Source organism: Ciconia boyciana, chromosome 7, assembly GCF_034638445.1.
Source record: "Ciconia boyciana chromosome 7, ASM3463844v1, whole genome shotgun sequence".
NCBI lineage: Eukaryota > Metazoa > Chordata > Aves > Ciconiiformes > Ciconiidae > Ciconia > Ciconia boyciana.
Window position 1 is genome coordinate 13,658,052 of NC_132940.1, and position 18,936 is coordinate 13,676,987.

General features: G+C 38.2%; 1 protein-coding gene across 7 annotated transcripts in view; it reads left to right on the plus strand.

The window, feature by feature from the left end:
- The window catches only part of ST6GALNAC3 (ST6 N-acetylgalactosaminide alpha-2,6-sialyltransferase 3), a 232,201-nt gene that overhangs the window by 189,463 nt on the left and 23,802 nt on the right, over positions 1-18,936 (plus strand). The window contains exon 5 of one of the 7 annotated variants that reach the window (XM_072868755.1): positions 13,204-13,232. The exons of 5 other annotated variants lie outside the window; for them this stretch is intronic. In XM_072868755.1, coding sequence (XP_072724856.1) covers positions 13,204-13,216 — 13 coding nt within the window. In that variant the 3' untranslated portion in view covers positions 13,217-13,232. Of the gene's footprint in view, positions 1-10,120; positions 10,370-13,203; positions 13,233-18,936 lie in introns of those variants that run through there. One more of the 7 variants, XM_072868754.1, reaches the window with a different exon arrangement.

An 18,936-nucleotide genomic window follows, 5' to 3' on the forward strand; every position in this document is an offset into this window, starting at 1 on the left:
TCTGAGGTACAGCAACTTCACTGGTAGCTGCTGGGTATTCATTACTTTAGAAGGTCAGGCCACTTGGATAGACATTTCTTGCACTGTTTTATTACTATGCAGACAGGAGACATGGAACTTGTTTGCACTTCACTCCTCTAGCTAAAGTTGAATATCTATATTTTGCATTGCACTGTTTTGTGCTACATAGGTGTATCCTTCATTCAGAAAAGCAGAGGAATACTGAGTATTAATCAGTTGTGTCCATTTTCTGAATATAGCATGATTCTTATAGGTCAGATTTGCAGTACGCTCAAAATAGTGCATAACAGAGATTACTGCTGTTTTACTGGAAAAATAATGAATGAAAATTCAAAACTCATTTTGAAATGGAAATTTAAGGATGAAAAATGGCTGATGACACAGTTTGTAGAGTTCTGCTTTGGAAATTATATTTATTAGTTTGCAGATTTTTAATGAAAATTTAGGGGGAAAAAACCCCAAACCTATTTTTGTCTTAATCCAGCTACTCTGCTAGCTACAGAGTAAGATGTGTTTTAAAGACACCAGGACTGTACGTTATCCACACATTTTATAAAGTTATTCTTTTTGTTAATATAGTTATTCTTATATCTTTTATTAGTATATCTTATAGTATATCTTATATCTTATAGAAAGATCCAACAAAATAGTGAGTTGAAACAGGGAGAGTTTAAGCTGAGATACCAGCATGTGGATGTCCTTATCCATGCACATACCAAATACAGTCTTTTGTGCTTGAAGATGTATTCTGGATCAGCTTGAGCTAAGGCAACTTCCTAATCTGAAATCCTGTTCTCATCGATTCAAACCCCTTTCCTGTGCACAAGCCAGTTCCAGCTTCCCATGCCAGCCATCCTCTGCCACTTCTCCTTGCTCGTAGTCACGCTTCCAGCCTATTCCAATAACTTCCAGAAGAAGATCCAGTGGGATATGGGCTGACCTGACAGTAGCTTTTCTCTTTCTTTAGGGAACAAAGTGCCTCATCTTCTTCATGCCTCGAGGGACTGGTATCTAGAGTCCCCTGATGCCTCCCAAAGGCAGTTCAGGTTGGGTTAGCAGCTGAGCCATTAGACTGACAGCAGAAAACAGACTTTTGTTTAGAAAGCATGAGAAGTGTGCAGTGATACACGGTAACCTCCTGAATGCAAATATGTGTGACATTTTCATTTTCGTAGTTTTCTGAAGAAGTAGCAAGCCAGGTCATTGTAATGAATTGGTAAACATCACACTGTATTATATATGAAATTCATCTCCTAGAGCTTGGAAGCGGGGTGTTAATGCAATACTCCCCACTATGATGTTTGGTCTGTGATATTGCTATGATGCTGTGTTCTGAAATATTCGTATCCCAGTCGTACCATGCCACTGTGTTATTAGCCTAAATCTATGAAGACAAAAAAGACCAGGAAGAAAGTTAATTTCACTTTTGGTTCCCAATTCTTCTGCACTGTAACAGAATGTGAATAACCTCATTACTATACAATTTTTGTGAGTCACATAATGACCTCTATACTAAAGACCAAAGTTTGCATAATTGAGGAGAGGCTCACCTACAACAGTGTTGGAATTCATTAGCATAAGGCTGAAATAATGCTAAGAAAATAGCATTTGGTGTCACCTATTTAAACTGAAGCACCAGGTGGTTTTTTTCCTTTGGACTTCTTAAAGGGGATAGGGGCTCATGATGGGGAACATAACTTGTCTTACTGAATCTGGCAAATAGCGAGAGATGGTCCTGTAAGTCATTAGCCGTTTACATAACAAATGGAAAAGGGCTATTCTTATGTAGCTTTGCAGTTTCTTGCAAATATCAGTGAAGTACATGTTACTTAATGGATTTATTTTTATAGGCGATGTATTCATATATTTATCTTGACTTTTAAGTGTTCATCCTTCATGCTAGGCTCTCTGTGGTAATTAAAATATACCATAAATCATATTCACTGTAATTACCAAAATACACTGTAATTATCTGTTGATCTTTTGCACCTATTAAATAACTACTGGGATGTTTCAAAGCTGAGTTATTTTTGTATTCCTTGAGACAAACCTACTGCAAAGTGTTGGTAGTTCACTTAATATTGCAACGTAGATCAGCTCTGGAGTGTTTCGTATCTTCTCCCTCTCCCCACTGTAAAGTTATGGCAAGTCTATTGACTATCATTTTGTTAAAAATCGTGTTTATGAATGACACCTGAATCCCGAATGCTGTTCCAGCTGGTGACAATATCCTGTGGTATGCACTTATCGAGGATCACTCTGCAGGCACCTATTCCTTTCATCCTGCACTTTGTCTTTACCATGACTGCAGACAGAAATTTTACATGAATTGAGGGAATTCAGACCTGAGTTGGAAAAAGGAACAGCTCTTATCTGAAACCTGCAGGTAGTTAAACCTACTTCAGTGCATCTGCTCAGAATAAGAGTTGTGAGCCCAATGGTAATAAGCACAAGTATACAAAAACAATCTGAAAAATGGCAAAATAGCTCTGCTTACCTTCGTTGCAGTTATAAGTATCCATGTATGAATGTGTGTAATGTAGTTTTCATGAGCCTTGGGACAAATTCACCTGCCATTGCTTACTGCAACATTTCCCAAGCTTTTCCCTTTTCACAAGTATTAATTCTAGCTAAAACACAAGCACCTTACCTGATTTTTTAATATTACTATTTCCATGGTTGTATAAGAAGTATGAGGATGCAATTTGCTGTAGTGTTATATCAGAAACGGAGGTGAGCCCAAGTGGAATTATACAGGTGTCAGGGTTAATTTTCTCACTCTTCGTGGAAAAACCTTACATCAGTTTCCTGCAAACTGGGATTTCCGCTGGTAGTAATATCTTGCAGCCATGGTTGTGTGTAATGTAGAAGTGGTAAATTCTTGTCTTCAGAGATTTATGCAAGATTTAAAAATAGAGATCTAGGAGTCACAGCTGGCTAATTAATCTGTACCAAGGAAAGCTAAGTGCCTGGCCTTTCAGGCAACCCAGTGATGGCTGAGTAAGCTTGCAATCCCATCAAATTGTCACTTCTGTGTTGTTTCTTTTTTTCTTTTTTTCACCCCTTTTTTTGCTGTATAAGAAATAGGTACTGAAACAATCAGCTTATTGCAGACACAGTTTTCAAATAATTGCACAGATCTACTTCAGAATTAGAAATGAACTAGAAATAACCAGTGTGTCTCTCTCCACCACGGACTGAAGATTTGTTATGCATAAGCCTGTCAGGAATGTAACCAGCCAGGTATCACTTTCAGATTGTATATGATACAAATTTACCACTACAATAATTCAACCTTATTACCAGCTATTAACCCTGTTTTGCTTTTGGTCTTGTCATGCCATTCCATGACATCTATTGTCATATTGCAGTTAATTTTAACAGCCCTATGGCCAAACCTAAAAGCTGCCTAATTGTTAAAATAAGACCAAAATATATATATATATTCTATTTATGTCAATATCATAGTAATTCATACTATCAGGAAATAGAAAAGGTAAAACCATGTAACCATAATAGCTTGATTGGAAAAAGTCATTTTCTTATAATGACTGATAGGGTGAGTAGTGGTAGTTCCCAATTCTCTGTAAACAGAAGTAGTAAGTAATCAAATGGCTCAAGTCCAACTAGCAGAATCTTATTGGTTCAAGATAATCCTTTGTAGGTTAATAAGCAATTAATTATTTTTACGGTCATAACAGCATGCACGGGAATACTCCAGTCTTCATTTGGTTGTAGCCTGAATGACACATACTTCCTGCAATGCCAAATTGGGGATATGCAGTTCATAGGAGTGGATGGATTTCATTATATCCCTCACAGCCCGGAATACCGGAATACAGCCTCTTTACTCCAAACGTGCTATTAACCATTATTTGTTTAGTTATCAGTAACTCTAGTGAAGAATTAAATTAATTATGTTCTTTAAAATGTACGTAGGTATCTATACATTGAGTTTATCAATCTATATGTAGGCAGGAATTACAGTCTTTAGCAAAAGATTATGTATAAGTTTTTAATATCTATGCTAAGGTTTGAGTTTCTAAAACAGCTGCAGGGACGTTTAGATCTAATTGTAATCACATAAAGAAAGTAGGTATGAAAAGGAGGTTCATGTCAGATCACGATTCCCTTCAGTGCAAACAAGTGCCAGAACCGTAACCTTGCTGAATCCCACACAGGGCAGTGGAGCTTGCTAGCCAGATGATAAGGAGCTGAACTGAAACATAGGTAGCAAAATACATGGGTTTTGTCCACTAGGGTAAATCTGTGTCTAAACTTAGCAAATGTTTTGTTACTTTTTGAGCCTCTTTCTTCTGCATGTTTACACAAAGAAAGTCCCCTCCTTCCTATAACTTCTTCCTCCCCCCAGCAGAACTGGCATAACCTCTGCAACAGCCTTACATGTTTAACATATTCCAGTACATTCACCTTCCAGATGAAGGCAAATGTATTTGCTGGCCTCTTTTCCCACAACTGTTTAGAAGTACAATATCCCTGGATCAGAAGGCAAGAAACAACAGAGATCTTACACCAGTCAGCTTCTATGATGCAGAAAAGAAAGATGGTGATGCTCTTAATCAGTTCTATGTCTAGCAAACTCAAATGACAACCCCTCAATAATTGCTAGTTTTTATTCTTTATCTGAGCAGCATGTCTTGTTTATCTCACATATTGCCAGTCTTTCCGCTATAAGACTGACACACTATTATCTTAGTCAATTCAAATGATTCAAATTATACAAATGGCTTGTTCTGACATGGAACTGTGTGAAGACTGCTGTCTTATACCCATGCTATATCACTGAGCAGTGCTAAGTGCAAACCATAACCAACTACCCCATTTAAAGATAATTTTGGTCATGTAATTAGATGCAATTGTTCATATGTTTTTTCTTATGCACAGTCTTAGCAATTTTTGAAGTGAAGTGTAGTACATAGGGCTTTCCTGTATTTGAAATCAAAATTATTGAGGTCCTTCTTCGGTTCTGTCAGCACGAGCTGTCATTTGATCCAGAGCAGGTTTTTTAACTTACTATTCCTCAGTGCCAGATGAAAGGAAGAAAATACTTCTGTAAAGGTGTTTATGGACCTATAAGGTAGAAGTGAGAATAATGCTTGCTCTTGCAGAGTCCTTTCAGGAGTATTGGTAGACATTGTGCTGATTACAGTGTGACCGTAACTATCTGTAGGGAGGAAAGAACTGCTGGGTAACGCTAACAGCTGTGAATAGTTTCCTTCTCTATCTGCTTATGGTGGATTTAGTCCTATGTGCAGAAGTTGATAGAAGGAGGCTCCTTAACTCATATGGGAATTGGATTAGACTGTCCTTGCGATCCAAGGCAAACTTACCTCAAACTGTGCTTCTTTCTAGTGTCCTACATTAGTATTTGTGAAGATTTCGTTCCCTCACCTATCCACATACCTTAATGATTTTTACAATATTCTTTTCATCTAGTCTCCTGTGGGAAATTCTGTGTAGATATTGGCTAATGTTGATATCTAGGTTTATTTAATGAATTCAACTGTAATAACGCATTTAAAAAAGTGATATGCTGCTGGCTGCCCAACATAGGCAGACATATTGCCTTTTTTAATAGTAAATCATATTTCTACCTTTTTATGAAATTTACTTTTTATCTGATACAGCTGATCCTTCTGGTGGAAACCCAGTCCAGAGTGGCCTCATAGTGAGAAATGCTTAGCTCAGTAATTATGACTAAGAAGACTGACCTATAATATATACATTCTTTCCATTCTTCTCTTTTACTTCACTCTTTGCTCTGGACCATTTATGACAAATCTTAGGTAGCCCACTGTAAACAATTCTGAGCCCAAAAGAGCAAGAAATGCCTACAAATAGTAACCAGAAATCTTTTACCAGAATTAAATGTGTGCAGAAATATTATTCAAATTCACAAAATAAATCATGACATGTCTTGATCTGTTAGTTTTAAATCATCTTGTGAAATTAAAACATTTAAATTCATCTTCATGGAGAGACATGCTGCAACTCCCAGAACTTTTTCCTGCCAGTGGATAGAGAGAGCTTAGAATGACCTCTGGTTACATTTGTTTACTTTTTATTTGTGAAAAATGCAGGGAGGAATGATACAAAACTCTCAGGAGTTCACTCAATGATTAACCATGACGTAATTGACAGACGAAAACAGCAACAATTCATACAGCCGGTAATTAGTCTCTACCTTTATGGCCTACATTTGCCAACTGTCTCCATATTTGACAGAGGGAGTAACTTGCTGAATGTTTAATTTCCTCAGTGACAGCTAAGGTATGAAACCAGATTTGAAGATAAACTTCTTCTGTGGCTTCTGCTTACAAAAAGAGTAGCCAATTAAGTATGCTTGCTTAGTCCTTGCAAATATTTGCCATGGGATTGACATAGGAAATAGAACGTTTTTTCCCTTTCTAGGTAGGAGCTCCACTTCACTAGCTGCTCACCCTCTGCAGTATGTGTTCAGAGGGTTCCTTTTTTCATGCACATGAACCATGCAAGTATTTTATTTTAGTTTTATTCTTTTTCTTTTTTTGCCTCTGTGTGTTAAGGGCCAAATCACGTGAGATGCTGAGTATCTCCCATGAGGAGCTGCATACCCTAGCGGGATGTGAGCAGTCTGACATATCCCAGGAGATGATTTGCACCTCTTGGGATTGGTAAAACAGGTAAATCAGATATCAGGCAGTGAGTGGTTGCAGTGAATTCTTTCCAGAAAGATTTTCTCTGTACAGTGAGGGAAAAGATTTTTATTTGCATGGTTTTCATGAACAGGCAAACTTGCCTATCGGACCCACTCCGCATACTGCTGATCTGCAGGAGTAAACTTCTCCTCTCTGCTTTCCTCTGAAAATTTGAGATTCTGTCCGCATTCTGCATCCTCTGGACAAGTCAAACAATCTGCAAACAAACCGACAGCTGCAGCCCAGAAATGAGAGAGGAATTTTACCATAAAAAAGAAATTAAACTAGTGTCCTGCTCACCCGCATTTGATTTTTAAAGTAAATACACTTGAGATGTTTCCCATTTAGTAGTATTGAAAGGGTAGTTTCTTGACACCATTTCATATAAAACAATCAGGAATGTGGACTCAGGCAGCTGTATATATAACAGGACTGTGCTTGTCAGAATCTTCTTTATTAAGTTGGAGTTGGTAAAGGAAATAGATCTGTTTTTTTTCTTTAAGCTTTAATGTGCTTTTGTTTTGAACTTGTCATTTTGATTTGCCTGTGAGCTTTGTTTTGATTTTCCTTGAAGATTTCTGGTAACAATAATTGTTTGCAACAGGAAGATTCATGTGAACTGACTTCCATTTTAGACTTCAGTTCCTATAAAATGAAAGGGGATTGCAATGTGGATGTGAGCAGAGAGGACTGATGCTTCTGTACAATGCACTTCTGCTCCAACTGTAAATATATTTTCATGATTAATAAAAAGAGAGTAGAAGTCATTGTACTCTGTTAGGGTTTTATTGATGGCTGCTCCCCAGAATACTGAAAAGACGCTATCAATACTCTTGACACTCTGCTTAATCAAGATGTGACCCTCCAATGCAGCCAGACAGTGTGCTTGCTTCAGAGATAGAGCAATGCTACCGGTTAGGGGAGAGGTGGTGGTTGTTATTTTTGGTTGAGGTTTTTTTGGTAATTTCATTACAATGTAATCAGTGCCATTAAATAATATTTAATGCCACTAAAGTGCTGTTGGACACAAATAGGAAATCAATGAGCTTGTTCTCTAGTTCAGTGGCCTTCAGCTGTGTGAACTGCATAGGTACCTCAGGGGGAAAGGCTGCACCTTGCAGAGCAGACAAAATCAGATCAATAATAGTATGTTCAGTTTAGTTTTTAAAATTGCTCTTGCTTGGAATGTGCCAACGGGCACATTCAATATCAGATATCTGGGCTTGGAACAAGAAGTTTTCAAGTGCACCCTTAATGTTTGCAACTTGCTAAGTATTTTTGTTCCGTAGGTGCTGCACATCAAAAGCCAAAATGATAAGAGTGGAGGTTCCCCTGGGCAAGCTGGAAAGACTGTGCTTACTGTCAAATATACAGCATGATCTTAGCTCAGTGGTGGAATTAGTTAGGCATGCTCCTTGATGTGCTTTACAGTTTGAACAGTAGGTAATCTTCGTTGGTTCAGTGCATTCGGCCTCATTTGTGTGCAAAGATGCACTGGTAAATGGCACCGTAAGAAATATTGTGGCAATTGAGATAGGTTAGGAATCGAACCACACTCTGGCCTCCGCTACAAGCAGTCCCTGGTGGGTTAATGGTGTAGGATAGTTCCCTCTGAAGGATTTAAGATGATCCCATTAACTGCAGTGGATATTTGTTCACATTCCCTACCTGTGGGGACAGGGGAAAGGGATTACAATCAGTAGCCACTAGCAAAGAAGAGCTCTGCTGACTGTTAGTAATGTCTTCGTACGACTGGGGAAAGCTGAGCAATTCTGTAAAATTTCAAAAAATTCTGACCAGAGAATTGTATCTTCCTTCAAAAAGTCCGTATGACGTGAGTTTTCACATGAACTCAAACTATTTCAAACACGCCCGCTGGATCTGGCCAGGATGCATTTGATGTTTCCTTGCAGCTGTTTAATTCCAACATAATTGCATTTGAGATTTCTTTCCTGATTTTTCTATGTAAGATGCACTAAGCTATGTAGATAAGAAACAATCTATACATTCTGTGTATAGGAGTAAATCAAAGAATATAACAGAGATGGACAACAGCAAGCAAAAGACTCAGTTCTTGTAATTTAAAATACATTGCAATGTGAATCCCACTGAGTTGAAATATCTAATTTCCAAGAATTTCCTGGGCCAGGAAGCATGAGGTCACTTTATTCTACACCAGTCACATCAGTCTACAAATTAAAATATAATGAAACATGTTTGGAACAATTACACACACCTTTTCTGAGATCTTCACACAATAAATTTATATAAGCCATCCAATGACTAACAATTCTTGCTGACAAATATGATAATAGTTAAACGTGATGCTACATAATTGTGCTGAAAATGTGTTTTTCCCCTGTGATGGCACAAAGATGGCTTAATCAACTTTCTGTCATCTATAGGTGACAGATAGAAGGAATTACTAAGTTTGTCTGTTTTGGATGTCATTCCCCTTGATATGGAATCCTCCCCTACTCTATGTGCACTTTAAAACCTTGCCTTACCAACAGTACCGATTCCAATTGTCTTTTTCAAATAGATCCTAAATCCTAGATGACACATTAAAATATTCTTGCCAGGGCCTTTGAGCACTCACCCTGTTGGAACAGAGCCATGGGATATACAAACCATTGCATTAGACATTCGGTCCCTGACAGGTAGATGTGGGAACTGTTGAATATGATTCAAAAAAAGAAGAGGGAAGGAAGGAATGGTGGAAGCTTGGATCAGAGGGAAAAGGATCGTGTTAGTGAAGGGGAAGAACTGAATACCTCACATCCCCAGCTCAGCCATATCTAATCTCCGCACTCCTCTAAAGAAAAGCAAGATGTGCACTGCGTGCAGCTGGAAGAGCTATTCAAACCATGCAGTATGAGCACGTTGCTCTGTTTTGTGAATTTAGTTCCTCACACCATCTCCATCCCAGCATGAGAGAAGTCTGTAAGCTCAGTGCAATCGTATCATAATTTGGATCTCTACAGGAGACTGAACTCGCATCACCAGAATGCATCAAGCCAACGCATGTGTCAATGCACAGTTACATATACACACAACAGTTCCAGGCCCATGGTGACATTTTTCAAACTAATATATTGACAGGAGTACCAGCATATTTTTTAAGCATATCCAGGAGGAAAAAGAGCATTACAATGAGGAAGAAAACCCGGCAGAACGCTGACACCCAAGTACATTACTCAGTGTGCAGTTGCATTAATGAACCATTACTTCAAATCCCAGGTTTGCCAATAGTGTCACTGTTCGTTTATCAAGGCAGAATCATCCTGGATGTGAACAGAATGCCTGTATAATAGATAACTTCTTAATCCTCCCATACCATACATTTCCTTGAGCCCATTACAAAAGATTTATTTTGAAATTGGAATTTTTTTTTTTTACAGCTGGACAGAATGAGACTGTTTGTTGAACAAATGGTGTTAAAATCCCCAAGGGTCTGACTGACTTCAATAACAACCAAGACTACTGCTTGAGCCAGCTGATACTCTTTTAATGAGTGCTGCTTGTCAGAGGATCATATCTGCAAGTTGCTGTATAAAATAACTGTTTTCCGTGAGTTCATAAAACAGTCTCTCTTTTGAAATGGATGAGGTGTTGTACCAATCTCTGCAGCACAAAACAGACACTTGTTTGAACTGAAAGGGGGGAAAAAACAAACCTAAAGCGTATGACGGGGGGGGGGTGTGTGTTCGTTTTTTTTTAAGTTGTTTTCCCTGTCTATGACAGACAGCTTTGTGTTTGTACACAACAAGCTCAATAGATTCAAGAAGAAAAATGCTGAAATGCGAGCTTCAAAATGAATTCCAGCTTTGGCCTGAGTGAATTAATACAAGCATGACAGGTTGCTTATTTAGCAAACTGGGTGGACAGTAAGATAAAGCCTTTTCATGTGACAAGACGTCCCCAAAAGGTCTCTCTTTGTCCCTCGTAAGGTTTTTCAAGGCAAATCAAGAAGAGACTCCCAGACAAATCAAAATGACAAGTTCAAAACAAAACATGTGAGTCCTTTTTTTGAAGGAAGATCATCCCCATACCAAGCCCAAGCTTATTAATGTTGCTTTCTGACAAGCACAACCACTTTATGATTTTGCTGAGTCTGTGGACCTGATTGCTTTTAAATAAAACTGTACCATGTAACTACTGTACTACTACTACTACCGATGGATTCAAAGGTAAGATCACACAGTAAAAGAAAAGCATTTAGTAGCCCTGCCATCAACCTGTTCTTTTTAATATATGTGTTATTTATGGCTGCAGATTAGGTTATACCCTTGAATATCACATTTCTCACCAGAAACAGCAATGAGTAATTGGGTACTGCAGGGTTTAATGTGCAATACTGAGTCATTTTGATTAGACCCATATTTTATCACTTGTGCTATTAACATCAAAGATTTTTTAAACTACAATACTCTATACATTTAGTTTTAATGTGAATTAAGGAAATCAGGTTCTAACATACTCAAGTACCTTAGGGGTCTTTTTGTCCCATGCATATCAAACCAGCCTAAGTCACTGATAAAATTCAGATTGCACTTGTATACAAACTAATTCTGTCCTATGAAAATGAACCACTGAAGTTAATTCAGATTTGTTCAGAGCCTTGAACTATGTAAGTAATGAAACTTTCAGACAGTTAATTCAAGCAGAACAGAAATAGAATCCACTTAAACGTTGCTACTGCTTGGATTGAATCTTACCAGCCTGGATAGGTCTGAAGATCCAAGTCTCAGTGGATGAGATCTGCAAATCCTGACTTTGACCATGGCAAAGAGAGAGGTGATGACTTGGTCTTTGTTTATTCAATGAAATTACTGCCCTAGCTTACTTTCTGACCAGAAACATAAATATATAATTCTATTTTGCTCTAAAAGTCATTTTTACATTTTGTAAACCTTTCTCCATTTTGCAGATCTTACATCCAGGCTGATAAGATCATGAAGCGGGAATAATAACGATTTCTTGCACAGAAAATGTGTATGTTAGAGATGTTGGTTGAACGTTTCACCTCTATTAACCTCCCTTCCAAACCAGCAGAGAAGTGGGAATATTTACTTATCATACAAATTCAAACTAAGATGCTTTTCCTGTGAGCAAAAATGCTCCCGAACTTTGTTGCAAGGGTGAAGTCTTGTGCGGTTTGCTGCATATATTACCCTCACTGTAGTTCTTCAAATTATTTAGTGTTCTTAATGTGGGGCAGATAGTAAGAAACATTTTCCCTGGTATTTAACTTTTTACTTCAAAACTGCTTAAACTTTTATTCCTGTCCGTCTGTCTCAAGTTGTCACAGATTTTCCTATAGTAACTAAGCTGCTGTGTGATGCAGGCTCTATATATGATATTAAGCATGCTGCTTCTCTTTAGTGTTCCAGCCTACACAGAAAACAGCCTCTAGCATAATAACTGCCTGTTTTACCTGAAGTAAAACAGGAAAGCATTTTAAAAGATAAGTTTTCCCTTGTCACCTTTCCTGCTTGTACTGTAGATTATCAGAGCCTTTTCCCCCTCACGTGTAAGCAGAGGCAGATATAGAGAAAAATGTGTTCTTTAAACCATGGGAACATTTTTCTGTGCTGTTCTATTAATATCTGACTGAAATAAAAAGGAAAAATTCTGAATAGATGACTACAGGCTTCTTAAAACCTGTAAAATGATTTTTTAAACCGGGCTTTGGCTAACAAAAATGGGATCTGAACATGTGTGTAATGGAGCCAGACTCACAGAGGAAAATGATAATTTCTTATGTCTGGCACCTGTCAGGTTTCTTTAAGAGTCTAAATGCATGTGTTATCACTGATAACCAGCCTTACTCCCAAATAGACCAATCAAAGCCTAATTTTCAGAGGTAAATCTTGGAGTCCCTTTCGAAGTCCAATTTCAAAACATGATCCTGTGTTATCCAACGGGAGCCCTTATCAACTAGATTTGTTTGCACCAAATGTAGTTTTGAAGGATAGTAGTGGTAAAAAATCAGAGAGACCCTCTCTTCCAACACTGGACAAGGAGTGATAACAGCATAAGAAGTAGTATTAGCCCTAAAAAACTTGCCTGTCTGCTCTAGTGGTTTTACACCAGGGGTTTAGAGACGATCCACATAGCCTCCCAGTTGTGATTCTGCTGAAACCTACGGTAAGATACTAGAAGCAGTGTTCAGAGCAGGTAGCAATCATATTGCCCTATATATCATGATTAGTCCAGGACAAAGAACAGATGGCATGAGAAGGAGATGAATTCCATGAATATGGAGTGGGTGGCAGTTGTAGCTGGTCCAAGCTCTGAGACCTGAGAGAGTGGTATTGGTAAATAGTGATAAATGTGAAGGGGTTGTTTCCTGGATATTACAAGCTACAGGAAGACAGAATGGAGTTGTCAGCTATCTGACAACTAATTTTTATACATGAGGGTTTTTTTATGGCTGCTTTTATTCTGTGATGTGTTGTTTCATTTGTTTGTTTGCTGCCAGGCATCCACTGTGAAATTTTAGGATTCCCAGTTTATGAAGAGATGGCTTTGTGTGGAAAAAGCCTGTGAGACCAACCAGGGAAGCTGTGGTTTCACAGTTTGAGGAGATGAATTCACAACTAGCAGTGAATGTTTAAGCCCTGGTCTTCAGGTAAACGAACATAAGCAAATACATTTGAGTTTTGTCCCACAAAGTTAATTGTTTGATGTTGAATTTTTATTGACGGTTCCTTTTCCTGTATCTGGGAAAGGAGTGCTCTGAAAGACAGAAGAGGAAAATACTCTAAAGGAAGTTGGACTATTAGTCTCCTGAGACACCCAATGTATAGATTTCTTTGGCTTATGAAAGACACATCAGTCACACCTCCATTCAAGATCAAGTCTAGCCTCTTTCTGAGACTTAGTGTCATAGGCAGCAAGTAATAACTCTACAGTGGAGAGGTGACATGTTTCAACGGAGATGCCAAGGTGTAAGCACGGATTAGTTCAACTGACCTTTTCTTGGCAGATGCCTCAGAAGGTGTAAAATGGCTCAGCAAAACCCATGGGAATATATCTGGGATTTTAAGGATTTCTTCCTCTGCCCTTACAAATTAATTAATTAATTGCTGGGTTTCATCCTTTTAATCACTGCGATACTCATTGTTATTCCAGAAGAAACCAGCAGGGTAAGGTTATACAGCTTCATGATTAGAAACTCTTGACTAGATTTTTTCTTACTGTTTTCTTAGGAGAGTTTATCTCTGTGCCTAATACATGTTTTAGAGTCTAATAGTTAGAGACTTTCACAAGATTTTTACTTCTCTTTGCAGGAAAAGAAAATGAGTTTCACAGTTCCTCACAGGAAAGCTATAAAATAATTTCTGCTTCATACCGAAGGAATATTTGCAATATTTACAATACTTGCACTGTTTTTCTTCTAAATAATTCCTGTCTTTTGTTAGAACTTGGAAAAGGCTATCAGTACATTTTTTCTTTCAGCAAGATTTTGTTTATTTCAGGTGAGGCTCAAGCTCATTTGTGGATGCCATATAGGTTAAAATTAAAATACTGTTTCTGAATGATATATAAATTCTGTAATGAAAAATGCTTATTTTCCTTCGGCTTCAAAGTTGATTGGTTGCCCTTTCCAGCGCAGTTCATTTAAATTTTTTAAGATTTATTCAAACTTTATTGAAAAGGACATTTTGGAAAAGATGGAGAACAAAAAATACAAAACCACCAGGAACATCAGGTCAATTTATTGATGGGAATTCTGCACCATTTTGGGAGATGGGGTTGAACAATATCTGGCTCTTTTCTATTTCTTGTTTGTAGAGGCCTGGATTCTGTGGCATGGCAGTTGTTTTGACGTCTGTTTTGTAGTACAGTTGCACTCTTTAGTGGGAGGATTGTGCAGGGTTGGCTGAGAAAACAAACCTCTGTGAGAATTTGAGCCAATGAAGAATGGCACTCTGGGAAATCAGCACCCCCATATTTCAAACCTGTTTTCAGTGAAAGGACAGTCTGCACAGCGAGGCACAATGAAAGAGGATTTACTGGGGTTTAATCTTGTCTGAAATTCTGTACTTTGAAAAGTTCTCTATGCATTCAAGCCAGGATGAAGGTTTTTCTTTGCACGCAAAAACTAAGCATACATCCCACTTAGTTATTGATGGTAATTTGTGGTTCCTAATAGGGAGTCATCAGGTTTATCAGGTCTGCTTGAGATTCAGGGGCAGAAGCAGACAGGGATTTTCACTTTTTAAATGGGCTTCCAATTGCTTTTCCATCACAATTGCATGATAACTGGCACATTGCCCACCTGTGAGGGAGACATTGAAGAACTGCTGGGACGAATTGTGTACAGGTAGTCATGTTGCAAATGCCTGCATACCCCTTGTGGGATATGCCGTATTAGCTGTTGCTTTGTGCGACTTGTGTTGGCCAAGCACATTGTCTTCCTATTGCCCTATAGTCTACTATGCATTGTTGATGCAATTGATTGAGAATTAGATTTATCTTTTGTCGGTTTGCTGCTTACACTGGGCTTGATCCTATGACTCTGAAGACAATGAGAGTACTGCTGGTGGTTTCAATGGGAGCAAGAGCAAGCCGTTTGGATATCTCACATAGCTTCTGTGTGCTTCAGTTAATAAGTCAGAATGCCTGCTTACCTTACAGGTGTGCTCATAACTTAGTTCATTTTGCTTTCAGGAAGTACTTTGAACAGAAACTGAAAGATTGCTATTAATTTTGGAGCACTCCAAAATGTGAAGGCAGCTTAATAATTCAGTACAACTTTGTGCAAATGCTCATTCTTAGCACTTGGGCAGCTGAGGCCCTCTATCCACAGTCATTTGGATATGAGCACAGTACAGTGTAATGTCAGACCAAAACCCAAAAGAGATCACAAAGAACATAAATAATTTTACACCTTCATTTTTGTGGCATTTTGGAAAAAAATAATTTGGATTGAAACTTTTCTTTTTTTAACAAATAGGAGGAAAGAAAAGGATAGGTAATTTTCTAGAAGGTGCATTGAACTCATCTTCTACCTGCTGCTACTGAATAAAAATCCATAGCAATGTAAGCCTCCACCTAACCACTCTGTCAAATATCTTTTCTGCCTCTCCTCATGATTATTTTTGAACAAAGTTAAGCACCTAAGTACTGAAAAGCTCTCACCTTTATTTGCTTAGGGAGGAGTGCTTTACTAGTGGTCTTGTCTCAAGTTGGCAATATTCTGTTGCATTGTGTAATATTTGAATTGTGGGGGTTTATAACCACTTTTCAGGTAAATAAGAATGTGGTGCCAGGTAAAAGATAAAAAGAGGTGAATTGAATTATATTTAATCATAGCTATGTCTGCTACTCAGGCTCCTGGAGTGGACTCCTAGAGTGACAAAGCAATTACCATTACAACAATGATCTTTGTATGCGGATACTAGGCGTGCTTCAACCCAGGCTTGAAAAAGATGTGGTTCCAATAATTGCCTTTATAGGCACAAAGATTTTTGGAAGCTATTTACTTGTCCGTAATCAAAATATCAGATATTTTGCTCTCCTCAGATGCGTTTATTTTCCCAATTTCCTATTAACAGAAAATTCTAGGAAGCTGCTCTATCAAGGCTCATGAATGCACACTCCCGGAAGGTCAAGATACATATTCCTGGCTGAACTGCTTTGAGACACAGACACTTCCTAACTGTCCAGTGCAAAGTCAGCTATCTGCTGTTGTGCTTCCAATGTATGTGAGTTGGTCTAGTCTGGTTATTTTGCTTGAAGCAGGTTAGAGACCTGCATCATGTGCTGCCAGAACTGTGGGATCAGTAACCTCCAGTTGTTTGGTGGTGACAAACAGTTGGAGCAGTAACATCATCTACCACACAGCTCGATTCAGGCAGTGTCTGACAGGCTGCTGAGCATGAGTGAGGATGGTACATAAGCTCAGCATAGATTTAACTGAGCTGTATAGACCTAGCTTTGTTCACCCAAGTCTTAGCTTTTCTGCTTGTTGGTAATATTTGTCCTTGCATACCTTGCATAACACTGTGAGGTCTCGTTTACTTGCAGTATTAAAATCCTTAGAAAGGAGCATGTTGGCAATGTGTATTTCAGTGAAATGCATTTTTCCCATGGTTAATTTTCATGCATTCATGCAATACAGAATTGCATTTCATGCAATTTGTGCACTAGTGAAATAAGTTACCTAGAGGAGATAATTTTGTATCCATTATGGCTTCATCCCAGACTCTCTTCTTAAAGGGAAACTCCAGAAATCTCTAGGAAAGTAAGTTAAAGAACCCCTTTCTGGGAGAAATGAGGTTTGTCTTATGTGTTCATTTACTGTGGTATTTGAGGACTGAGGGAGATAATATCTAGCATCTTTTCAAACACTGCTCCGTACAAAACACTTCCACTCCAGCTGCTTCTTACAGCCTCTATAAACTCTGTTTAAATGTTATAGAGGCTGTCTAGTCTACATCATAGTTTGCAAGTTAGAATTGGGCAACTCATTCCACAGTGTGTGAAAACAAGCATCATTTCAAACTAATTCTTTGCATGCACTTAAAGAAACCAAATAAAAATACAAAGGTAAAACAAGAGCAAAGCATCACTCAAGGCCCAGAGGAGAAGTGACAGTTCCCTATTTGAAGAGCAGCTCTCTGGTTATGCTTGTACAAGTAAATGGCAAACTTGAATGATCTCAGTTGAAGATGTTCTCTTTTCCTCCTCCACCTGTATTGTTGTTCTCAGGTACTTACAAAAGCTTTTGCTCTTGAACAATTGCTGAAATTTATTGTCTGAGTCATTTTAAGGAATGGTCTTCATAAAATAGTTCAATTTATATTCCTTCCCCCTACTAGTAAATTTTTATTTCTTACAACCTCTTAGGAGCAAATTGAAGGAAAACAAAGTCAGGATGTCACCACTAAAATCATTCAACATTTACAAAGAGTGATCCTCTAGTATATGAAAGATAACTCATTTGCTTCGTCTTGTAAGCATAAGGAACACCTGTGATAGATCTAAGTGCAATGTATGTCTATGGTATCAGTAAATCAGTTAGCTTAATCTGTGCATGTTATATACATCTGCAGAGGTAGTGCATAACAAAGTGTGTAATAATGAATACTGCACAATGGAGGACAATACTACACAGCATAAAGATAAAGGATAATGACATTACTCTAAAATAGCAAAGCCCTGAGCAATGCTAGTAAACCTATGAGGAGACGTAAGATGTCTGCATTGTTTCATATGGTAATAATCTGTGTATCCATGTAGTTTTCATAATGATAGATGGATATAGACTATTATATGAGCAGTTCAAGAAGAAATTACCTGTTTATATTGAATAATTTCTATATGAATGGTTTAGGGTATGGGTTTTCTTGCTTTGCTTTTCTGAGATCTGCAGTTTATTTCTAACACTGGCTTCTTATCACAAACTTGCAGCCATAAAACCTGATCTCATCAGATCAAACAAGTTAAATGTAGTCAGATCCAGTCAATGCTTAGATGAGCGATTTCCAAGGTAACTGAAGAATGTATTAGGAAACTGTTCCATATCAGTATTCCTCTCTTGCCAGCATTGAACAAGCATCTCCCGTGCTGTGGGGAGTTTACCTGATACATGGTTCTTCATCTGCCTCCTAAATTGTCCTTTATCATTGCCATGCTGTTAAACACCTTCCACGTTCCCCCACAAGTGGCTGCATTTGTCCATGTGTGTGTAGTCTACCAAGAACCTTTTGGGATGAAAGGTACTACAAAGGTACTACATAGCAATGGTGCCAGCTCAGATGCTATATTTTATATTAGCTTTCTGTGGCCCTGATTTTAGTATATCCCAACAGAATGTTAATTTTGAAGCACCATTTAGGTCAGCCTTTGACTGGAGAGTACAGAGCACTGTTTCCTTGTCAGAAGTTCTTATGCAGAATCAGAAGTACTGGCATATACCTGTCAGAAGGGAAAGATAAACCAGCATTTCTATTATCATCTTCTGTGAGATAAAACAGAATGATCATGGCTATTTTTTCTTCCTTTGTAAGCTGTGATTTAATCGGCTCATTGGACTTCACTGAGAGCTGGACCTGGACATTGCATCTTGAGGTTTCCATTTGCTTTTACTCTAAGCCAGCTGGCATAACATTTCTTGATCCGACTGAACACCCAAGGTGAAATCTCACACTGTGTAGACTTCTGTTTCTTCTCAGTTTTGTGTAACAGCTACAACTGTACCTCT